The 19,967-nt window shown below is 37.9% G+C and overlaps 1 protein-coding gene and 1 long non-coding RNA gene across 3 annotated transcripts in view; one reads left to right on the top strand and one right to left on the bottom strand.

Moving 5' to 3' along the window:
* Positions 1 to 19,750, top strand: part of SCG3 (secretogranin III) — a 28,121-nt gene extending 8,371 nt beyond the window's left edge. The window contains exons 9-12 of one of the 2 annotated variants that reach the window (XM_053955014.1): positions 9,525 to 9,608; positions 10,255 to 10,383; positions 12,364 to 12,432; positions 16,511 to 19,750. In XM_053955014.1, coding sequence (XP_053810989.1) covers positions 9,525 to 9,608; positions 10,255 to 10,383; positions 12,364 to 12,432; positions 16,511 to 16,629 — 401 coding nt within the window. In that variant the 3' untranslated portion in view covers positions 16,630 to 19,750. Of the gene's footprint in view, positions 1 to 9,524; positions 9,609 to 10,254; positions 10,384 to 12,363; positions 12,445 to 16,510 lie in introns of both variants that reach the window. The other variant, XM_053955013.1, reaches the window with a different exon arrangement.
* On the bottom strand, positions 751 to 3,106 carry LOC128794802 (uncharacterized). The gene is made up of 2 exons (XR_008433268.1): positions 2,975 to 3,106; positions 751 to 961 (listed from the first exon to the last, which is right to left on the bottom strand). It is a non-coding gene; the product is annotated as an uncharacterized LOC128794802 (long non-coding RNA).
* Positions 19,751 to 19,967: the final 217 nt, after the last annotated feature.

Here is a 19,967-nt window from a genome sequence, read left to right as displayed (position 1 = left end):
TTAAAGCTGACCTTCATTTATTGAGCTAATACTCTAAAATAATGAGGAAGAGCATCCACAGGAGTGTGTTAGCTTCTTGCTCTATCCTTAAGCATGGCAGCAGTTTTATTGCCACTCTTACTGAACTAAAAGTTCTATAGTCTCTAATAGCTGGATAGGTACTGTGTATCTTGGTGCAGTTCAGATTAGAGGATTGATACACAGCTGTACTTATTCTAGCAGATAAAGGAATTAGTATGAATATCTGTCAGAATAAAATTTGTAAAATTTATAAAATCAGTGTAAAATCTGACAGCTTTTTGTTGTTTCCTCAGTCTATAATCAGTGAGCAGATTCTGTGCTACTTGGTGGAAAATACCTACTGGATATGTGCAGATGAATTATATCCTCTTTCCATTTTATTACAGTAGGAAACTGCCTAAATTAATTTTCCCCGCTCTGTGACTGAAGCCATGCATAAGCTAAGCCTCTGAATTATACATTCAAAATAATAAATCATTTACTGAATCAAGTCACAAGGTGCAGCTTTTTTTGCCTGTCACAGGGGTGCAGAGACAGTGAATTTGAATACATATACCAGTAACAGCTGGCTTGGGATTTGGAAACCACAGCATTATGTCATCATCATTGTATATTACTCTAGGGGAAAGTATTTTGCTGCAGCAGTGACTGATGTTATTTGGTTTAGCTTTAAGTTACAAAGGGTCTAGCTGCAGTGTGGTGCAAGAAAAACACAGATGCACATACAGGGAAACACAAGGAATAAGTTTATTTTTTTAATACATATATTCAATATTATGTAATACATATTTAAAAGCTTTCCATATGCTAAATGTGATCTGTAATAGAATACAGAAAGCTCAGACTGGCATCTTCATATATATGAATGAGGAGAAATAGTAATGTCTACCTTTCACAGTATGTGTTCAGAAAGTATAGCTCTGGAAGCATTAAAGAGAGCCTGTAACAAACGGATAGAAAATGTGTGTTCAGCTGAGGTGCAACTTATTTGATAATTATCCTGCTGTGGCAAAATGCCACAATTTTCTATCACTCTACTTTCTTAGCTATGAATGCTGTTAGAGAAAGCAAATTCTTCCGTGGAGCAAAAGCCTCATGTTTCTAGCCTGTTCAAAGGCTTTCAGAAATCTTTCTAGAAAGACCATCTGCCCTCTGAATATTGAAAGCTGCCTTTAAAATCATTTTTGCAGTTAGAAGAATGGACAAACGTTGTTTGGTACAGAAAGCATAAGGTAATAAATTATGACACAGGATCTCAGGAGCACAAGTGGCTTGTGAATTAGATCCAGCTGTGGTATTAATTTAGCCACCTTTGGGTTTGTTGGCAGCATCTAGCAAATGCTGCCTGAACAGCTGTAACTCCTCTTGCTTGCAGCCAGAGGCACAGGCTGCTCTCCCTGAACAAGCTGAGTTTTGGGAAGGGCTTGGGACAGTTACTGAAATGATGTTGCTATTGGCAAGGGTGCAGTGACAGAGGGGAATGGAAGTGTTGGAACACTCCCACGTAGTTACCAGTGGAAAGCAGCAAGAGGCTTTCAGATAAGTTATGACTGATTCAGCATAAAATATGTCATTATTCATGGCATTCACGACATTTATATTGCATAAATATCTGATACTGATGCATAAATATCTGATACTTCATGCACAGCTGAAAGGACAATATCTTTCACAGTGCTGAGTGCTTCAAGAGAAAAAGAACTGTTTGAGCCAAGAGCAAAACTCACTTTGATTTCAGCAGAGCACAACAAGGCATGCATCGCACAGATACTTGTACTGTTTAAATATTAGTTTGTGACTTATATCACACTTTCCTTCATTTTCCTTCTGTCTGTTGAGAAACATGATGGTGGAGATTCAGTCTGATAGTCTTTCCACCAAAGCCATCTATCCCAGATCAGAAAAATATTAAAGAAAAGCTTCATCTACACCACACAAAGAATTTTTTGTACGACAAGTGACTTTCCATGTATATGCCAGGCTATCTAACTAGTTTTAAAATGAAAGCATATCAGTCCACTACCATCTTGATAAAAGCTCTATTTATAGTAATTATGTAAACTATATTTTTGTAATAGATTTATTTTAATAATATTGTTGTCATCTTAGAAACAGGAACAAATGGTTTCAGCCAGTTTGTTCAGATACTGTTGTAAATCATCTCCCACTAATAAGACCAAAATAATTAATGATTTTTAGAATCATTCTAGGAAATATTTGCGATTAGAGGCTTGGGGCCATAAAAAATACAGTTTTTAGAGACGATGGACAAATTCTTAAGAGACACCAGTGTGTATATATGAATCCTTTTTACACAGTAGATTATTTATATTCTCCTGCTGTGTGCTGATTACAAGAGTAGATTTGTAGCAAATGTATTCATTGCCACCCCAACCAAGTGAAAAATAAGTTACTCAATAAACTACTACCCTAAAAATGCAGATTAGTTATGTGCACATTGTAGCCTTGTCTGGAGTTCTCATTTATTGACTAGCACATGTAGCACAAACTTTTGCCTTCAGTACTTCTCTATGTCACAGATACATCTGTGAGATAGAGAAATACTGTATCTTCCACAACTGGAGAAAAGAATGGAGCAAAGGACTGGGAAGAAAATTAAGAACTCTGTAGCTATCTGAAGGGTATTCCACTTTTTACCTCCTTGTGGTCAAGTATTTAGATTACTGGAGCCACAGTGTAGAACACATAGCCCACAGCAGACTGGTTGAGGAGCAAACCCCCAGTTATTTAGGAGGGAAATAGAGAAATCATTCCAGCTGATCAGAGTGCAGTGTTTGAGTCACAGCTGCCTTCTTCCCTAGGCCAAACCAAAGCCACCTCTCACACCTTCTCCCTTTGGCTCTGACTCACTGTCAGAATCCACACTGTCCCCCGTGACTGAGTAGGAGATTGTGTTAGTTGGAAATGGGCATGAACAGATGTCTCTGTTTACCTTTTCCACCCTCACATCAGTTGTTCTCCATGGACAGCAGGGGAGAAGACCAAGCTGCAGGACACGAGCAGTGGGAGATGGATTGTTCATGGGGAGCTATTGCTGAGGAGTACGAGCACTCATTCATTTGGTCCTTTCCTAAAGAACAGTTGATATTGTTTTACTGTAACACTGTCTTTTAGGCAGACTGAGGCTGCGTGAAAGGGGAAGGAGAAGAGGCAGAAAGTCTCCTGTGTTGAATTTTGACATGTCCCTGCCTCTCCATGCTAAGGAATATGAAATAGCTGTTGAGCCTTTCGCATTCATTCCCGGTACCTCCCACAGCTCCACTTCTGATGAAGATAAAGCTCTGTGATCTCCCCATTGTATGCCAGTGCACAGTAGCCACAATCTGGCCTTTCCTTGGGAGAGGAGAACTTGTTTGAATAATGTGACCAATGCCTGAAGTTCTCATCAGCTCAGATGCTGCAGGCCAAAGATCTGATCCTGATATTTGTTTAGTTAGCCAAGAACAGGCAGAGAGCCAAGAGTGTGAGGCAAAGTGCAGATCACAGCCCACACTGGCATCATCTTTCCTCTCCTCACTGTGACCATAAGTTGATGCTCCCAGATGCAGACTGTGATTTCAGAGGGTGAGGGAAAGTGTGACTAAAGCAGAGCCAGAGGCTGCAAGTGGAATATGGACAGTGTCTTGTTTTTTGTTCATTTTGACCTGGGCCATGAAGAACACTGACAGTGTTTCATGCAGGGAACCATTCATGCATAATACCATCTTTTTCTTTTTAAAAATCCTTTTTTCCAAAGGTCTCTTTGTTGCTACTGTGAATTTTCTTCATAAACATTAAATTATTTAACAAATTTCTCCCTACCTTAATTTTCCTTTTGATGATTTTCCTTACCCAGAATTTATCATGTGAATGATGCATACAGCTGCCAGTGGGAGTTATTTAATTTCAGGCAGCTCTTTTCTCTGCTATTTGTTTTTCATCTGATGAACTAAGGTCACACAGATGCCAGTATACTATACTATATCTGAAAAGTAGAAATCAGAGACACCTCAGATGGTGAGAGTGGGCTGAATACTGAGGAGCAGCAGTGATTCTGTGAAGTACATGCAAATAGTTAAACCCAAGATGAATTTGCATGGAGATAAGATAAAATGATGGGGGAACAGAAAGTGTGCAAAGGTCCCAGGCAAGACTGGAATCTAGGAAGTATATTGATTGCAGATCTCACTGCACCTTTATAGCTGTTTTTTCTGTAACCTCCTCCATGTCTGTCCCCTGCTACGTCTGCATTTAAATAAACATATGAATGTGGTTTTTTCTCCACTACTTAGATCTTACCTCCTATTTCCCCCCATTCAGACTCACTGCAGAATAAAACAAATGCGTGTGGAAAATCTGTGACCTCACAGTTCTTGAGATCCAGGACCACTGCACAGTACAGGAAACTGGGCATCACCTGAGGGTGACATTGTGTGTGAGGGCATAGAATTTTTCAGTATCCACAGGTTCTAAATCTTCTCAGATATGTTTTGGGAGAGATCCAGGAGTTTTAGTCTCACTAATTGCTTTTCCCACCACATTACATGATTATCAAATCATGTGTCCAAGAATCCAAATAAATATTTTACAGTTCATTCCTTTGCTTATCAATGTCTGCCATTTAAATTTGAAGTTATTTCTTGCAAATATATTGCCTCTTCTTCCATTTCCCTTCTTCTGTGCTTTCCCAACTGGATGGAAATCTCCATCTTCTCATAGTATCTTTTTTGACAAATATATTGCTGGGTTCCTGAAAATCTAGGTTTTGCACCCTCCCAAGTGGTTTGTGTTTCTAAAGGAGGGCAAAGCTTTTCTTTTTTCTCACTGTATTTAATAGCTCCATAAACCCCTCCCTACTTTCTGAATTCTGTTGACAGTTGAGCACTGAGACCGTAAGTTTGAGATGATTATGTGGGTGTGGGGTAAAGAAAGTGTCACTGAACATTTAAAACTCCATCCCACTCCTGCAGGAGAGGCAGCTCTGTGCTGCTTCAGTCCCAAACCATCATGCTTGTAAAGGGCATGCTGTGAAAACACATAAAATGTGTGCACAGGCCACAGAGCAGCTCCAGGATGGGAAAGGATTAGCAAAGGACTGCACCACACAGCTCTAAGAGACCTGCAGTCATGCAAAAGAAATGCCTGTAGAATATTAAAAGGATAAATCTGAGAAATAGCCTGTGAGGTAGGGAATTTAATAAGAATTATAAAGGAGACTTGGTCAGAGCTATGTTTACCTCAAAGCACATCTATTTAATTGTGTTTTACTTTTGGAGTTGCTTTTAACCTGATTGCCAAGTGATACTGTTGCTGTCCTAATTTCAGATCACTCTGACCATCTCACTGTAATCCCTTTGCAAGTGATGCCATGACCTGGGACTTGTCACCTGATGTGTCACTCCTCATGGCAGCATTAGGCTTCAGACACTCTATCACAACAAATCAATCAAACAGGAAGATTCAGAAAGAAAATTCCCTATCTTGACATGTAAGGCAGGGAGTTAGAGAGCAGCAGGAGATTTGCAATGCTGAGACCCATCTGTAATTCCACAATGGAGGAATTTGTCTTGTTTGGTAGTTTATGTGATATATGCTTGATACAGCTATAGCTGACCGAAGGTCAAACTCTGCTTTTGGCTACAATGGGGAAAATCCAATGGATATTGACAGTTCTTGGGCATGCACTTGTCCAAAGAATTAATCAGATATTCTCTTCCCATAGAATAGTCCCAAGCAAATGCTGAGATGTCTAGGGATTTTTCACAGATGGAAAATGGCCTTGCAAACTCTTAAGGATCGTCTACTGCAGGAGACAGAAAAGCCCTAGGAGAACTGTGGTTTCTTAATGCCTGAAATATGTGCATGTCACACAAGCAGTCATCAGCACGAAGCTTTCCAGCTGAAGCAGTTGGAGTGTATGAACTCATTAAGTAAATTAATTTTTTAGCTAGTGTTAAAAGTGATCTTAGGTACCTTGATGATCCCTTTTCTCCTTTAATAAACACAGTCTTTTTATGCTGTATGAAAACAGAACAGCAAAGCAGGTCTTTCTGTGGAGATTTAATGACACAGAATCTCAGCTTCAGTCAATTTGGTGAGGATAGAATGTGAAACTGCCTCCCAGGTACAGGATAATTATGCAGAAGAAAAAGCCCTTTGTAGGAAAATTTGCAAGAGTCTGGAAAACACCATGAATCTGTCTGTTGAGAAAGGTCCATGTCAGGCTTCCATTACCAATTCCATTAAATACTCAGATGGATATGTTAGTTCCTGCCTCTCCAATAAGAACAAAGTAATTTAATTTGTAATAGTTATCCATGTAGTATCTTTTCCCATGGATTTGGAGGGTGTTACCACAGTACATTCTCCCAGAGTAGAGATAAAACATTCTGGGTTTATGCAGTTCAGATTTTGGATGCCCAACTTGAAGGACTTTAGAGTTTCAAAACTGCTGGGAATTTGCATTTTCAGGTGGAATTAAGAGCATCTTTCAGTGTGTAGGAACTGGGCCTAGGATGTCTCAGAAAGCCGACTCAAAACAGAAGCCCTCCTGCAGCATGAATGCTTCAGCGAGTCACCCCAGATCAAAGAGCAAGTTAGAAAGTGAGGCAAGGCAGAAAGCAGATCTTGTGACTCCGGGTATCTGCTTGGATGATGAGATTATCCTGCTCTGCGGAGAGCTGCCGCCAGAGCATTGACCTATTTACCAGCGTAGGTCACTTCCATTAGCTCAGTAGTTATTGTCCTGTTGTTTTAATTAGTGCCATTTCAAATAAGTGGCCGGCTGTGTGGAAAGGTCAGTACCTTTCTAAGCTCTTCCTCTGTGCAAATTAGGTTGCTAAGGAGACGACACCGGAAAAGTAATCAATCCTTGTTAGACCTGCACTAGGACAGCGGTTGCTTAGCTGCTGGCCAGGCACAGCTCACTCGAGAGGATGATTCACTCCATCAGTGTAACTCAGAGCAAACACTGCTCAGCCCTGGCCTAGCCACACATGGCAAGTACAAACATGTTTTGAAACAATACCAGCTGTTAAAGCATTACTTTTGATGCGGAGCAAGAGCAATAAATCCTATTCAGGAAGAACTGGGATTATCTGGCAATATTCTCTCTAGGGTACACATGTAGGCACATCAAACAAGCCCTTCAAACATGGACTCTATCAGGAAATACAGCTGATTATAAATGTTCAGATCCATGCTGATGTGCCATCCAGCTGGCAGAGTAACTTCACCACTTCTCTTGTCAAATGTAGTGCCTGTTAAAAGGCCTGTCTTGAAAGTTTGTCTACATCCTTTCTGACAAAACAAAGCTTTGAAAATGGAACACGGTGAATATGGTATTCAGTTTGGCTTTAGTGGCAAAGCTCAGGTCATTAGCATTGCCTTATTATGCTTCATGGGGCTGGAAAGCAATTCTGTGGTCACAAAGGAGTGATAGTGAACTCACATGAAATTGATCCCAAATCAAAGGACTCAGAGAAACTGTACAATTCCTGAAGCTATGTATAGAAGTGAATAAATAATGGAGGAATATGAATCCCATTGCCTGCTGTAGCATGTGCTGTATGTGGATAGATGTACAACTTTTAAACACTACAATCTATTGACAGAACAAAAACTTTCAGAAATATCAGTGTCAGACATTTAGATCTAAAGATGTCTTGGCAGGCTATTAATCTATCTTGTGGTGGAGTCTTTATTTCCTGCTAATAGAAACTTACTGCCTAAATGCGGACACTTTAAAGGAAGAACATGAAAGGAACTTATGAATCAATGCACTTACATATGTGTAATATTTTAAATTTTTAAATACTTTTTTTAAAATACCACGTTTATACTTAAAATTAAGCCTAATTTAATAGAACATGCTGAATTAAGCTCCAAAATCAGTGACATTTTTGCATTGGCATGAATTAGTGAAGGAGAATAACCTATTCGTTTGAGTTTACGAAGGGTTTTTAAGCTGTGGAATCTTATCCTGAACACTGTGCCTCTTGCAAAAGAGAAATCTTTATATTCCTGTTAAAATACTAGTATGGTACTGATTAAGGATGAAAAATAGAATCTTAAAATGAACTGAAAGGGATGTTTATGGTCCTTTCAATAAGCTTTGGATCAAGTGATTAGTGAGGCATCAACACCACCACTATAATTCGAGCTTGTTTTTTATTTCACCAGGATGTCTGGTCCAGCTTGTAACACAGCCCAGACCTGTTTTGGTTAGGGCATATGGGGCAAGGTCAGATATTACATTAAAGGGATATGTACCAAATGAAAATAATCACAAAAAAACCATGATGTGATGTAGAATTGGGAGGCTGCAATCAGGCACTCGATGCCATGGTTTAGTTGAGGTGGTAGGGCATGGGTTAGACTTGATGATCTTTAAGGTCTCTTCCAACCTAGTCATTCTGTGAATTCTGTGAAAATATTATTGGCCTTATTATATCTATTCTGCCACAGTTCCCACATCACACACTGAATATTTCAGCTGTTTATATAAATGGAATTTTGATAAATTTCAAAATTAAGCCTCTCAAAAATACACACCAACAAGATAGTATGTATGAAATTTTGAATCCATATTTAACTGAACCGTTAAAATAATAATAACCTTTAAAAATAATCATTAATAAAATAATAATAATAATAAGGGAAATTCTACACCATATCCATAATATGACTGAGGAAACATGGCAGGTTGTAGGTGATCTGTATTTTGAATATCTACCAAGTGTGGTATCAAAAGGACTTTTTTCCCACATAACCATACAATGTTTATATCTGAAACATCCATCTTTATGAAGAGATGCTTTTACTTTCAAATTAGATTAATTCAGCCCTGAAATTTGTATGGAAATACATTTTCTAGTCTTCTAGATCTGTACACATGGCCACAGTTGTCTAGCTGGTTTTCAGGTAAATGCTTGACTTCAGCAACTTTAGAAAGTATTTGTTTTCATCCCTTCAATTTACATGTTTATTTCCTCTAAATATAATTTAAAACCTTTTACTATACTTTTTCCTAATGAAACCATATAAAACCGAGACACATAGGCAGTTTGGGGTAGTGTTTTCCCACTAGGATGAAGCACATATTTCATAGTCTTGTCTTTTTTGTGAAGTTAATTAAAGCCTTTCATTGCTTTCATCAGAATAAATTGCTACAGTCATTGGTATATTGTGACTTACATGACTGAAATATCGAATATGATACACAATTTTACTGACTTTATGCACATTGGCAGTATTTGGTACTCTTATTATCATGATTCAGTTGTTAATTTTTTTAAAATAAGATTGATCAATATTCCATATAGCTATTTCTTTGTTCTTTTAGCATTGGCTCTGCGTTAATTGTTCAGGGGCAAGGATGAAGGCTGTTCTTTTAGATTTCTACTTACCATTCACATTGGTGTTGAGGAGAATGTAGTATGGATTCAGCATGTTATCCATTGGAGAATAACTGGGGTTTGGTTTTGTTTCACCTTGATTTCTAGAAAACTTAGATACAATGATAGCTGAGCAGACAAAGAAGAAGCTTGAGAACCCTTCCACTAAAACCAGGACAAAACTAACAGCAGGTACTTAGTCTACAATTTTCTTTTCTGGAATAACACTTTTTTTAAACTATTAAAAGTTAACTATTTTTTTAACCTATTCAGTTAACCTATATTATTTTTTAACCTATTCAGTTAAATTGCTTTGGCAGCCAGATTGCTTGTTAAAGCCACAGTTTCTCAAGGACCTGTACCAAGCCATAGCTTGGTTGTCTAAGCACACAACTAGAGAGAAATTTTCACTTAATTACCCAGTCTTTGAGAAGTATATTCACTCTCTTTTTCTTCACTTGAGTCCAGATTTTACACATATACAAAAACAAGTTGTATCAGTGCTTTTTAATACTAAAATAATAATGAGAAAGCATTATTTGTTGATTTTGAATGTTGCAAATGCAAATTTCATAGAATTTTTCTCTGCACAAAGAAATGTGCCTTTGCATTGCAGTCACCTGTATTCAGCTATTGCTTGTGAGAGCAGAAACAATCATTCCTCTTCCCAGACTTCTGGAGTAGAGAGGACCTTTAGGAACCACTTTGAGACAGGCTCCAATGAGGCTCTTCCTCAACCAGCAGTCAATATGCTTTATTTGCCAAGGTTGTATTGATGTGATTGAGAAATGCTCCTGGACATTTGATACAAAATTGTTTGCTTTTGTTATTTCTTTAGACAAGAGCAGTGAAGAAGCAGACAGTACGAAGGAAGAAGCAGCTAAAATGGAAAAGGAATATGAATTTTCAAAGGATTCTACAAAAAATGAAGGACAAAATGCAGCAGGAAACAGTGAAGAATCCAGAGGTACAGAATATTGCTTTTCCTCCAAGTGATTGGAGTATTTTCCTCTTCTTTATATTGATTTTCCATGGTGTTAGCATAAATATCTTCAGTCTATAGTCACTGGGAGTCAGACCACAAGAGCTTCATTCGGAAGTGTACTTATCTGCTAAGTTTTAAACATATGACACTACATCCCTTGCTGAGCAGACATTCACAGAATTCATAGACCCTTTTAGAAATATGAAATGCAGTTTGATGCAGTAGTGCAAAGAAATTTTGCTTCTTTGCATCTGTGGCTTTTCAGGATGGCCAGAATAGTCAATATCTGAGAAGGACCATTGATTTCTATAGTTTGTGTTAGAGCAAGCTGGTACTCACAGGCAGTGAAGAGTTCTGCAGTGATACAATTTACATTTCCCACTGCCAGAGGTTAAAGGTTATCAGTAATCAACCGATTTTATATAACACTGAAAATATTACAGTAAGTTACTGTCTCCCTAAGCAAATGTAGCAGAGTAGTACAGTTATTTTTGTCATGCCTCAGCATGACCAATAATGCCACGTGCTGAATTACACTGTACTGGCTGAAATCTCCTGGGTGCAAATCAGCTACTCTATCTGAAAACAAATCTGCAGGGGACATCGTGCCTCCTTATTGTGCTGAACTCTTGAAGGAGAACGTTTGTTTGTGCAGAAACCTTTCAGTGAGTTCTTATTGCAAAGGGTCCAGCATAAGTATCTGTGTTTTGTAACCAGCTGGTTAAACAAAATTGCTTCTTTTGCAATGCTGTCTGATGCTCATACTTTTTGGAATGCAGTGTTTTCACTCAGGCTGCTCAGTAATGAATTGCAGAAATCAGGACTGCAGTAGATTGTAGTCCATCGGTCACCTGGTTCGGCTCTGTGGGCAGTGCAGCCACTCACAGAGGGAAGGTGGCATTTTTTTTCCAGCAGCTTATTTATTTCAACATGAAAGAGGAAAATAGCTCAAAATGGCTGTCTGATTTCACAGTAAAGAAAAGTTATCTCAATGCTTTTTGGTAGGAAGTGATAAATAACACATTTTGCTCATCTCTTGAAGATTTGTCTTTTCAGTTTGGTTCAGGTTATTTTCCTTTATCTTCAACCCAATAGCTTTTCAGAAACTCAGATTGGATCAATATTTATTCTTTGTCTCATCATGCAATGCCCTTGCTCTTTCACAGAGTAACTTAGTGTAAAGTTACTGCACTCCCAGCTCAAAAATGAGGGTGTATCTGATAGTGAGCAGACATGGAGCAGACATGCATAGTTGGCAATAGTAACCTTCTACACACTAATCACACTAGGTTTTTATTCCTGACAAATGTAAGAACATTACATCAATAAAGCTTCAGCCAAGCTAAGAATTCAAAATCTATTAGCTGGAATATTTTCTTAGGGGCCTTATTAGGTAATCCTTGTACTAATTGTGGCTATTTTCTGGTCCAAAAATAGCCGTCACTTTAAATTTCAGCTATAACAAGGAGTTATCATGGTAATTGTAATACATCCTTTTTCTCAGTAAATACAGTAACTATATTTCAAGTTGTCTTTCCAAAATGCCACAGTTTTAGGTTTGCTGTATGCTGGTAGTACTACTGTATGGAGGAGTTTTGATACTGAAAGCTCTCAGCTCTAATTGAGTCATTTTTTGTTATCTCTACAGCTTTTTCTTTGCTGAACAATTATGATGATCATAAAGCTAAAGGCTGTTTTTAATCCACATATGTAGTTTCTGTGGATGTCACCAAAAGTTATGTATAAAGATCAAAAAAAACATGATCCTAGATCTGTGTATGACTAATCTTGCACAGGCAACACCTGCTAACCATCTGTGGGAATTTTGCCTGACTGAGTTTGACAGGACTCAGGTTTTAAACAGAAGCTAAGAATAGTTTTAATCTGCCTTTGCTGTGACCAACTTCACCCAGTTAAGCAAGCTGCATCAATCAATGATTTCTCTCTCATCCTTTCCTCCAGGGAAATCTGAGGCATATTTGGAAGCAATCAGGAAGAACATAGAATGGCTGAAAAAACACAATAAACAAGGTAACAAAGAAGGTATGAAGTAAAAGGTCTTGACATTGGGGTGGGCACCATATGTATTAAAAAGCAAGTAATTTATATTGTGTTGTATAACTTGTGTTATACCTTAAATAATAGTAATGTGAAACTGTCCTTGTCGAGATTATAGTGATCATTAGTGGTGTTAGAGTTAAATAATGCAGGTCATGTAAAAGTTAAGCCAATGAACATAAATAGTGAACTAAGGTAGATTAATGTAAACTGGGTGGAATGGCCACTGGCCACAAAACCCACAGAGACTGACCAGCAGGGAGTTAGTCATGTGCCATCCACACAGTCATGGTGGTCTGCCTGCCACCAGGTAGCTGTGTCAGCTTTGTCTAGTGCTTCATTTCTTAGCTCATCATGTTGTAATTACGGCTTTGTAGGTGAGATTGATGCATTTGAAATGTCTGAACATGTCTAGAGAAGCTCGGTGCATCTGGCTAGCATCAATAGCAACAAGTCTTGTTCCATAACCAGGAACAGTTGAGATCCAAACTTATGTCAGTAGCACTGTAATACACTGGATTGCTGCCCAAATCACCTGGAATGACTTGTAGCTCTCCCATGCAAAGCTGTGTAGAAGGGGGCAGTGACTGAAGCAGCTGCACAGGGTTTGCTCACCAGCTGTCCCGCCTCCTCCTCGGGGCAGGGCTGTGTGAGAGCTGCTGGCAGGGACGGAACAGCGGCAGAATTTCTCCTTTATTTTTCACAGATCTTTATTTATCCATACCATCTTTTTTGTCGAGTTCTTACATAAAACCAGCCTCCCATCCCTATTCTCTGCCATGGCTGTGTGTTCTGCCATGGCCAGCTCTGGAAGTGAAGGTTCCTAGCCAGGGGATCTATCCCTGGGCTATGACTGGTGCCTGATGAGAAGGATCCTTCTTGCATCAGCCAAGCAGAGGGTGATCTGAGATGAGATTAGCCCTGGGTAATCTATCCATCCTCTCTGTGAGTTGAAGTGTGTATGAATTCCATTTCAGAGATGAGTGGATGCCTACAGCCCAACACATTCATTTTCTGTACAGAAACTCTAATAGGAAAGACTATAAAAAAACCCATTCCCATCTCTCAAATTGCTTCCACACAATGGCAGCGATGCAGCAGGGCTACATATTTGCTTGAGAGTTTTCCTGCCAATTTTAATTAATGGTTCTGTTTAGCAATGTACTCATTGGTGTAATTAGATCTCTCATGTGTGATTATATCTCTGTATCACACATACTGCCTGAGCAGCCCCTCGCTCCTCTTTGTAGTAATCTTTCTTCTGCACTGCTGCAGTCTGAAAATGGCTGTGACTGCAGATCAATAGCATTTTATCTGCCTGTGAATGCATTAAGATATATATATCTGTGTAGATGGATTTTCATTTGCACTAAAATATCTTTATTGTCCTCTGGCAATGGAAATAGGCCTTAAAGTGAGTGTAAGTTATGACAAAATTAGAATAGTATTCTTACTCTTCTGATACATCATCTTTATTGTGCCTTTTCATACTCTTTATTTTTGTAAAATGCTAATTCAGTTCCCCATGGATGATGTTAAAAGAAGTACAGTCAGGGAAAGCTTATCTAACCATGAATGCATTGCGGTGTTTCTTCAGTGCAAGATTAGGTGGTGTTGCTGTGCTCATCAATCATTTCTCCACTTCCAGCTAGCACCTGGGGGCTGTGAGAAAAGTGATTCTGAAAGTAATTAATGTATGAAAATGGCCAGACTTTCCAGCCCTACTCATGGATTGGGTCACTCACCGAATACTCTTGAAGAGGTTTAGGTTTTCTTCAGGCAAATGTTTGTGGGTCCTTCATTTTGTGTGCATTTCAGTAGATATTATTCATTCAATGAATAATAACCATGGAAATGTTGATTTGCATTTCTGCAGTTTGGAAGTATCAATTGCCTATTAAAGAGGCTGGTAAGCTTGAGTGGCTGGGATGATTTAAAGATAAACATGTCAAAAACCTGGATTTTGGGCTCATTGCCATTTGTGTCCAAAGTTTGTTTTGCCTGTGTACAGCCTACAGACTCCATGGGCCTGTCCTTCCTATCTCCCAGACCTGGCTTGATGCTTGAAACCATCGCAGAATTGAGCATTTAACCAATACTGGCAAAGAGCATGAGTGCATTGTTCAACAAATACTTAGGTACTTCAGAGCTTCACAACACTAACAGCAGCCATTTAGAAATGAAAGTAAATCCTATAATTAATTTCAATGGCAAATAGCTTGATCTGAATATGCAAATAAGAGCTCACTTCATGTAATGCTGCAGCTGTTGCAGTGAATCAGCATCCAAAGCTGATTTTTCTAATTACAATAGATTTGAAATAAGTATTAGAAATTGGCAGCTATCAAATTCTAGAACAAAAAAAAAAAAAAAGTTTAAATTGCTGTGAGATACACAAATTAGCCTGAATTGGATAATATCATAATGGTTGTGATCCCATACAGGATGTTTAGTAATTAAACCTTCACATCTCCACATAATAATCTTAGAGTTAGAAAAAGTATTCTAGAAGTAAAATAAGCACAGATATTTTAATTTGAAAACTGTGGCTATTCAATTGATTTAATATTTGTTCTTCATTCATTTCCATTCCTTGGTATCTTTCAATGGTGACCCTCATTCTGTCAAGGTGAATGAAATCTCTCACCCCAGTTACAAAATTGCTCAGTACTATTTGTCCCTATTACTCATACAGGATGGAGACACAAGCAGGTTACATTCTCATAAGTAATGACAGTAACAGAGCAGACAAGAAATCCTCACCTCAGTACAGCAAATGGCAAATTTCCTGCTAACTCAGATATGGAGAGGACACCTCTGCAGGAGTGGGGAATGTTTAATATAAATTTTCTGTATTATTCATTTGAAATTGCTTTATGCTTTCATAAAAATGATAACAAGCATCAATTTGCTTCTTAATATCTTTCTATTTCTATCCTGATTTGGACAATTTTTGAAACCTAAAAAACCACAAATTCATTATTGTCTATTTTGTTAAGAATGCATCGTTTGAAAAAAGGTTCTTCCATATACTGCTGTATGATGTTATACATTGTACATTGCAAAATTAGTTTTAATGTATTCTGAAGGCTCCGTCTGTGAAATAAGTAATTTATACTGAAAAATTCAGAATGTATTCATTCTTGTGAAAGATACTAATTCATTTAACTTAGTGAGAACCTTTAAAACATTGATGTTCTTCTTCTGATTCTAACAAATTAAGCTTTACATTTATCCAGCTAATTATGTAACTGAAACTTTATTGTGTTTATATGTGAATATACTGAATGTGCTGCCAGAGTCACAACTACACAATAGGTTTCCTTTCTATGTTATTTGAAAAATTGCTCTGCAGTAGAATTCTTTTCATGGAAAATAGTGATGTTCTCCAGCATAGGAAAAGTCTATTTAATGCATATGGTGTGAATCAGGCTGCATAGATGCACTCATCTATTGGAAGAGGAGGAAGGATCTTTCAGCACTCTGTTGCAGATTGACAGAGGAAGATTGTCAAAAACTGACACTAACACTGTCACAAAGGCTGCTCACTGCAGTAGTTTTCAAACCAGAATATCATGTTCTGTATCAAGGTAAATAATTGTATTATTTTGATCTATTTTCAGGGAGTTGCTTTCATGAATTTCCACTACAATGGTAGTAAGTGGGAATTTTACTGGGATTTCAACTGGAAATAGTCTATTTAATACTTTCTTTTGATTCCATAACAGTTGTGAAAATAATAGGGCACAACAGCTTTTGCTGTGCAGACTAGAACATCAAATCCCTGAACTGGAAAATATTCTTGCTTTAGCATTTGATAGCAATCAATCAAGAGCGAGAGATGATTATTTCTCTTGGATAATAAAAGCACTGTGGTGTGAAAAAAGACTTTGTACAGATGCTTTGGGTTTTTTTATGTTTTCACAAGCTGCACTTAGAATTCTCTTCATGTTTGATAAAGTGGTTGGATAAACTTTACAATGACATTGATTCTTAGGTGAAGCAGTATAATGGTAATGACTCATTGTGCAAATGAATTCTTGTTTTTCAGACTATGATCTTTCAAAGCTGAGAGATTTCATTGATCAGCAAGCTGATGCTTATGTGGACAAGGGCATCCTGGACAAGGAAGAGGCTGATGTAATTAAACGCATCTATGGCAGCCTGTAAAATGTTAGTGACTGCCAAACCTGTAGAAATCTAGTCTAGTTTCCCCCACTCCTGGCTCAATGACTTATGATCTGTTAATTTGAGGATATCATTAGAAATGCTCTGTTTACATTGTACTGACAACTCTAGACAGAAATTTAGAGCTGTAGTGCTCCATTCACTTTCTGCATACTGTATTTTCCTACATTCACAAATCAATCCTAAACACCAAATTCTGACACTGAATTTCTATTTGATAAGGTAAATATTTCTGTAATGCTCTCTTTGATTTATTGTTCGTGTTTGGTTTACTTTTGTAGCTAAACCAGTCATTTCTGATGGAAATTTCTTTTAATGCTACATTTTTTTTGCTTTCACTCAACAAGCTTTCTATAGATGCAACTATGTAAAGGGCATTATTAGAAAATAGTTCATAGTTCTTTAAATAAAGTATTTGAAAATAATTTACCTATTAAAGTTTTCATTAATCCTAATTTTATTTTATATTCATTTATTTTCATTTTAAATACTAACACTTTTTTTAATCCTTTTTTATTTCTATATATAGTATTCTGTAATGTGGACTGTAGTGTCCTACAGCTAACTGATAAATCTTTGACATTACAATGCCTTCCATATTAGAATATTCTCTTCTTCAGCATGTGTGAACATTCTCTTTGCACCATTTGATGATTGTGCATGCATAATTAGTTGAATTCCTGATGTGAATATCCTGATAGCAAGTGTAAATAACCATTGCTTTCTCTAAAGAAAAAAAAAAAAAGAAAGCAATCCAAGTCATTTTGTATGGAAAGGGAAGTTTGCAACTAGCGATGGTTTTTTAGGATCAGTGGCTCTGCTTTTCAGAAAGACTTAAAGAATCTATTGTATCTCACTATCTCTGAATATCAAGGTTGTGGTCTGATTACTGACCTCTGTTCTGTGCTGAGCAGTATTATCTTGGAGAACTTCTTCTTTTGGGGGGGTCTATATATGCTAGCATTAGCCAAGAATTTGGTACTTCCCAAAGAATCAAAAAGAAAAACAAAAATGTTGTCCTTATTCTTCTTCCTTAACTAACAAAGTTTTGGAAGAATGGTTTATGAGGTCTTTTACCTTAAAGTGAGTGGATAACTTTATGTATGAAGAACTGACGAAGCAAGATCAGAGGTAAAGAAGCATTTAGAAAGGTAAATTTCAAACAGAGTCCCAGAAGATGTAAGGCCTTAGACTCAGTTGATTAGAGGAACTCCAGGAAAGCCCTGTACTCTTTACTTACAGATTCTTCATTTGTAATTGAGGTTATCCCTTCCCTGTTTGGTTTTTTTTTTTAAATCTTATGATATCTCTAAGATTAATACAGTTAAAAATGTTATCTGATGCAGAGGTTGGAATTTGCCTGCCAGTGAATGGAGATATTGACTTAGAGCACTGCCTGCACAGCACAAAGTTCTCTAAGTGTTAAGTCACTCCTTGGGTCATTTCCTTCCTCACAGCTGGAGACTAAAGAGGAGGAGATTTGAGCAATGTTTCTCAGCCAAATGAAGTAAACTCTGGAATCCCTGCAAAACATAAATTGTCAACTGAGCATTATTAACCAGTATTAAGTGGATGTGATAGCACTGAGGTGGAACAGCATAACTCCTTGCAAACTGATGAAACATAAGCCAGTGAATGTTTTCTAGCATCCACAAAATACATCATCACTGCCAGCTCTTACACATCCTGATGTGAATCACTGAATTGCACTACCAGTCACTAATGGTAAAAACTGTATTCAAAAATGTAATCAATGTAAGCTTCCTCTGACAAATAGTCCCTTAGAAACTCTATAGAAAAAAAACTAGGGAAAAAAATTAATGTTATTTTAAGTCAGTGCATTTGTTCTCATCAAAACCCTCTTGTTTGTTTATTATTATTTGCTACTCTTCCCAAATATCCAAATTTCTTTATGCCTCTATAGATCTCAGTTGCATTCTGCAACAGCTTCTGACTTCCTTTCTTATGTGACCATCACATGGGAAAAGCAAACTGTTTCCCAAATTTGGATTTATGACAGAAATCAGGAAGATGGTAACTAACCATAGACCTCTACAGAGAGGGAAGTGGCAGTGACCTAGGACCTGCACTTGAAAAAACAAAAAAGGACAAACTGTGCTTCTCCAATGACATCTTGTAAAAAGACTTCAAATTTCCTTCTCCTGTCAGTATGATAAGTAGTATAAGAATAACTGCAATTTTCACTGGAAGTTAGTTTCTTCCTTCATCCTCTCACGAGTCTGGTACTAAAGGGCAGATGTCATCAACTAGTGACCAGTGATTATGAACAGTGTGTGGTGATATTTTGCAAATTTTAAAGCTTGAGCAAAGTATTAGTGACATAATTTAGGAAAACAAAAACCCAACAATGAGTATGCCCTGATTGTATTTCAGAATATGCACATTCTTGGAGTTGTTCTGTACTTACCCTGCTGCTGTGCATCCCTGGGGGTACGCATGGAGATAATTGGAGCAGCCTGATGAGTAGCTGAGAACAGAGCAAGCCTCTGACAGGTAGACCAGAAATCACAGCTATGGTTCCTCAAACTAAATTCACTTTCCATCCTGCCCAAGCCCACTAAACTTGTTACTTGAATGCTTCAAATACTGGTTCCATTGCTGGTACATGGAATGAACATCTATCTGTACATCACACCCTTCAGAACCAGACAGTGAAACACAGCCAGCCTGATGAATCACCCTGCATTCCTAAAGGACTGTGACTTACTCGAAATAAAATGAAACCAAGTGATGTAAGTTTCAACCTGCATCACAGATCAGTACTTATTTTGCAGGGAACACTTGGAGCACATTAGGACTTGACATGTGCTGCTATGTGTTTAGCCATAATTAGTAAATCACAGTGCTTGCTTTCTTCCAGGCAAGAAAGGTATTTTCAACAACTGCACATCTCTGTTTCAAAGCAGACAAAAATCAGTTTCTGTGTTGTTTCTATCTCTGCTGGATCCTTCAGAAATCCTTCACTTCTAAATTACGACTGAAAATGTAATAAGTACAATATATATGGTATTCACCTTTTGAGCTTTTCTAATAGACTATTGTTTCTGATACTGTACTTTATTAAACACTTTACTACAAGCTACATTAGTGTGCGGCTTTTGGCTGGGGTAGGGTTTATTTCTCCACAGTAACCAATTCAGGGCTATGTTTTGGATCTGTGCTGGAAACACAAATGTGTTGATAACACAGAGATGTTTTCATTTCTGCTGAGCAGAGCTTGCACAGAGCCAAGGCCTTTCCTATTCCTCACCCCACCCCTGAGGAAGCTGGGGGTGCATAGGGAGCTGGGAGGGGACCCA

The sequence above is a fragment of the Vidua chalybeata genome, chromosome 13 (genome assembly GCF_026979565.1).
Source record: "Vidua chalybeata isolate OUT-0048 chromosome 13, bVidCha1 merged haplotype, whole genome shotgun sequence".
NCBI classification, from domain to species: domain Eukaryota; kingdom Metazoa; phylum Chordata; class Aves; order Passeriformes; family Viduidae; genus Vidua; species Vidua chalybeata.
The sequence above is the reverse complement of the archived record's forward strand: the minus strand, read 5'-3'. Positions and strand labels throughout refer to the sequence as shown.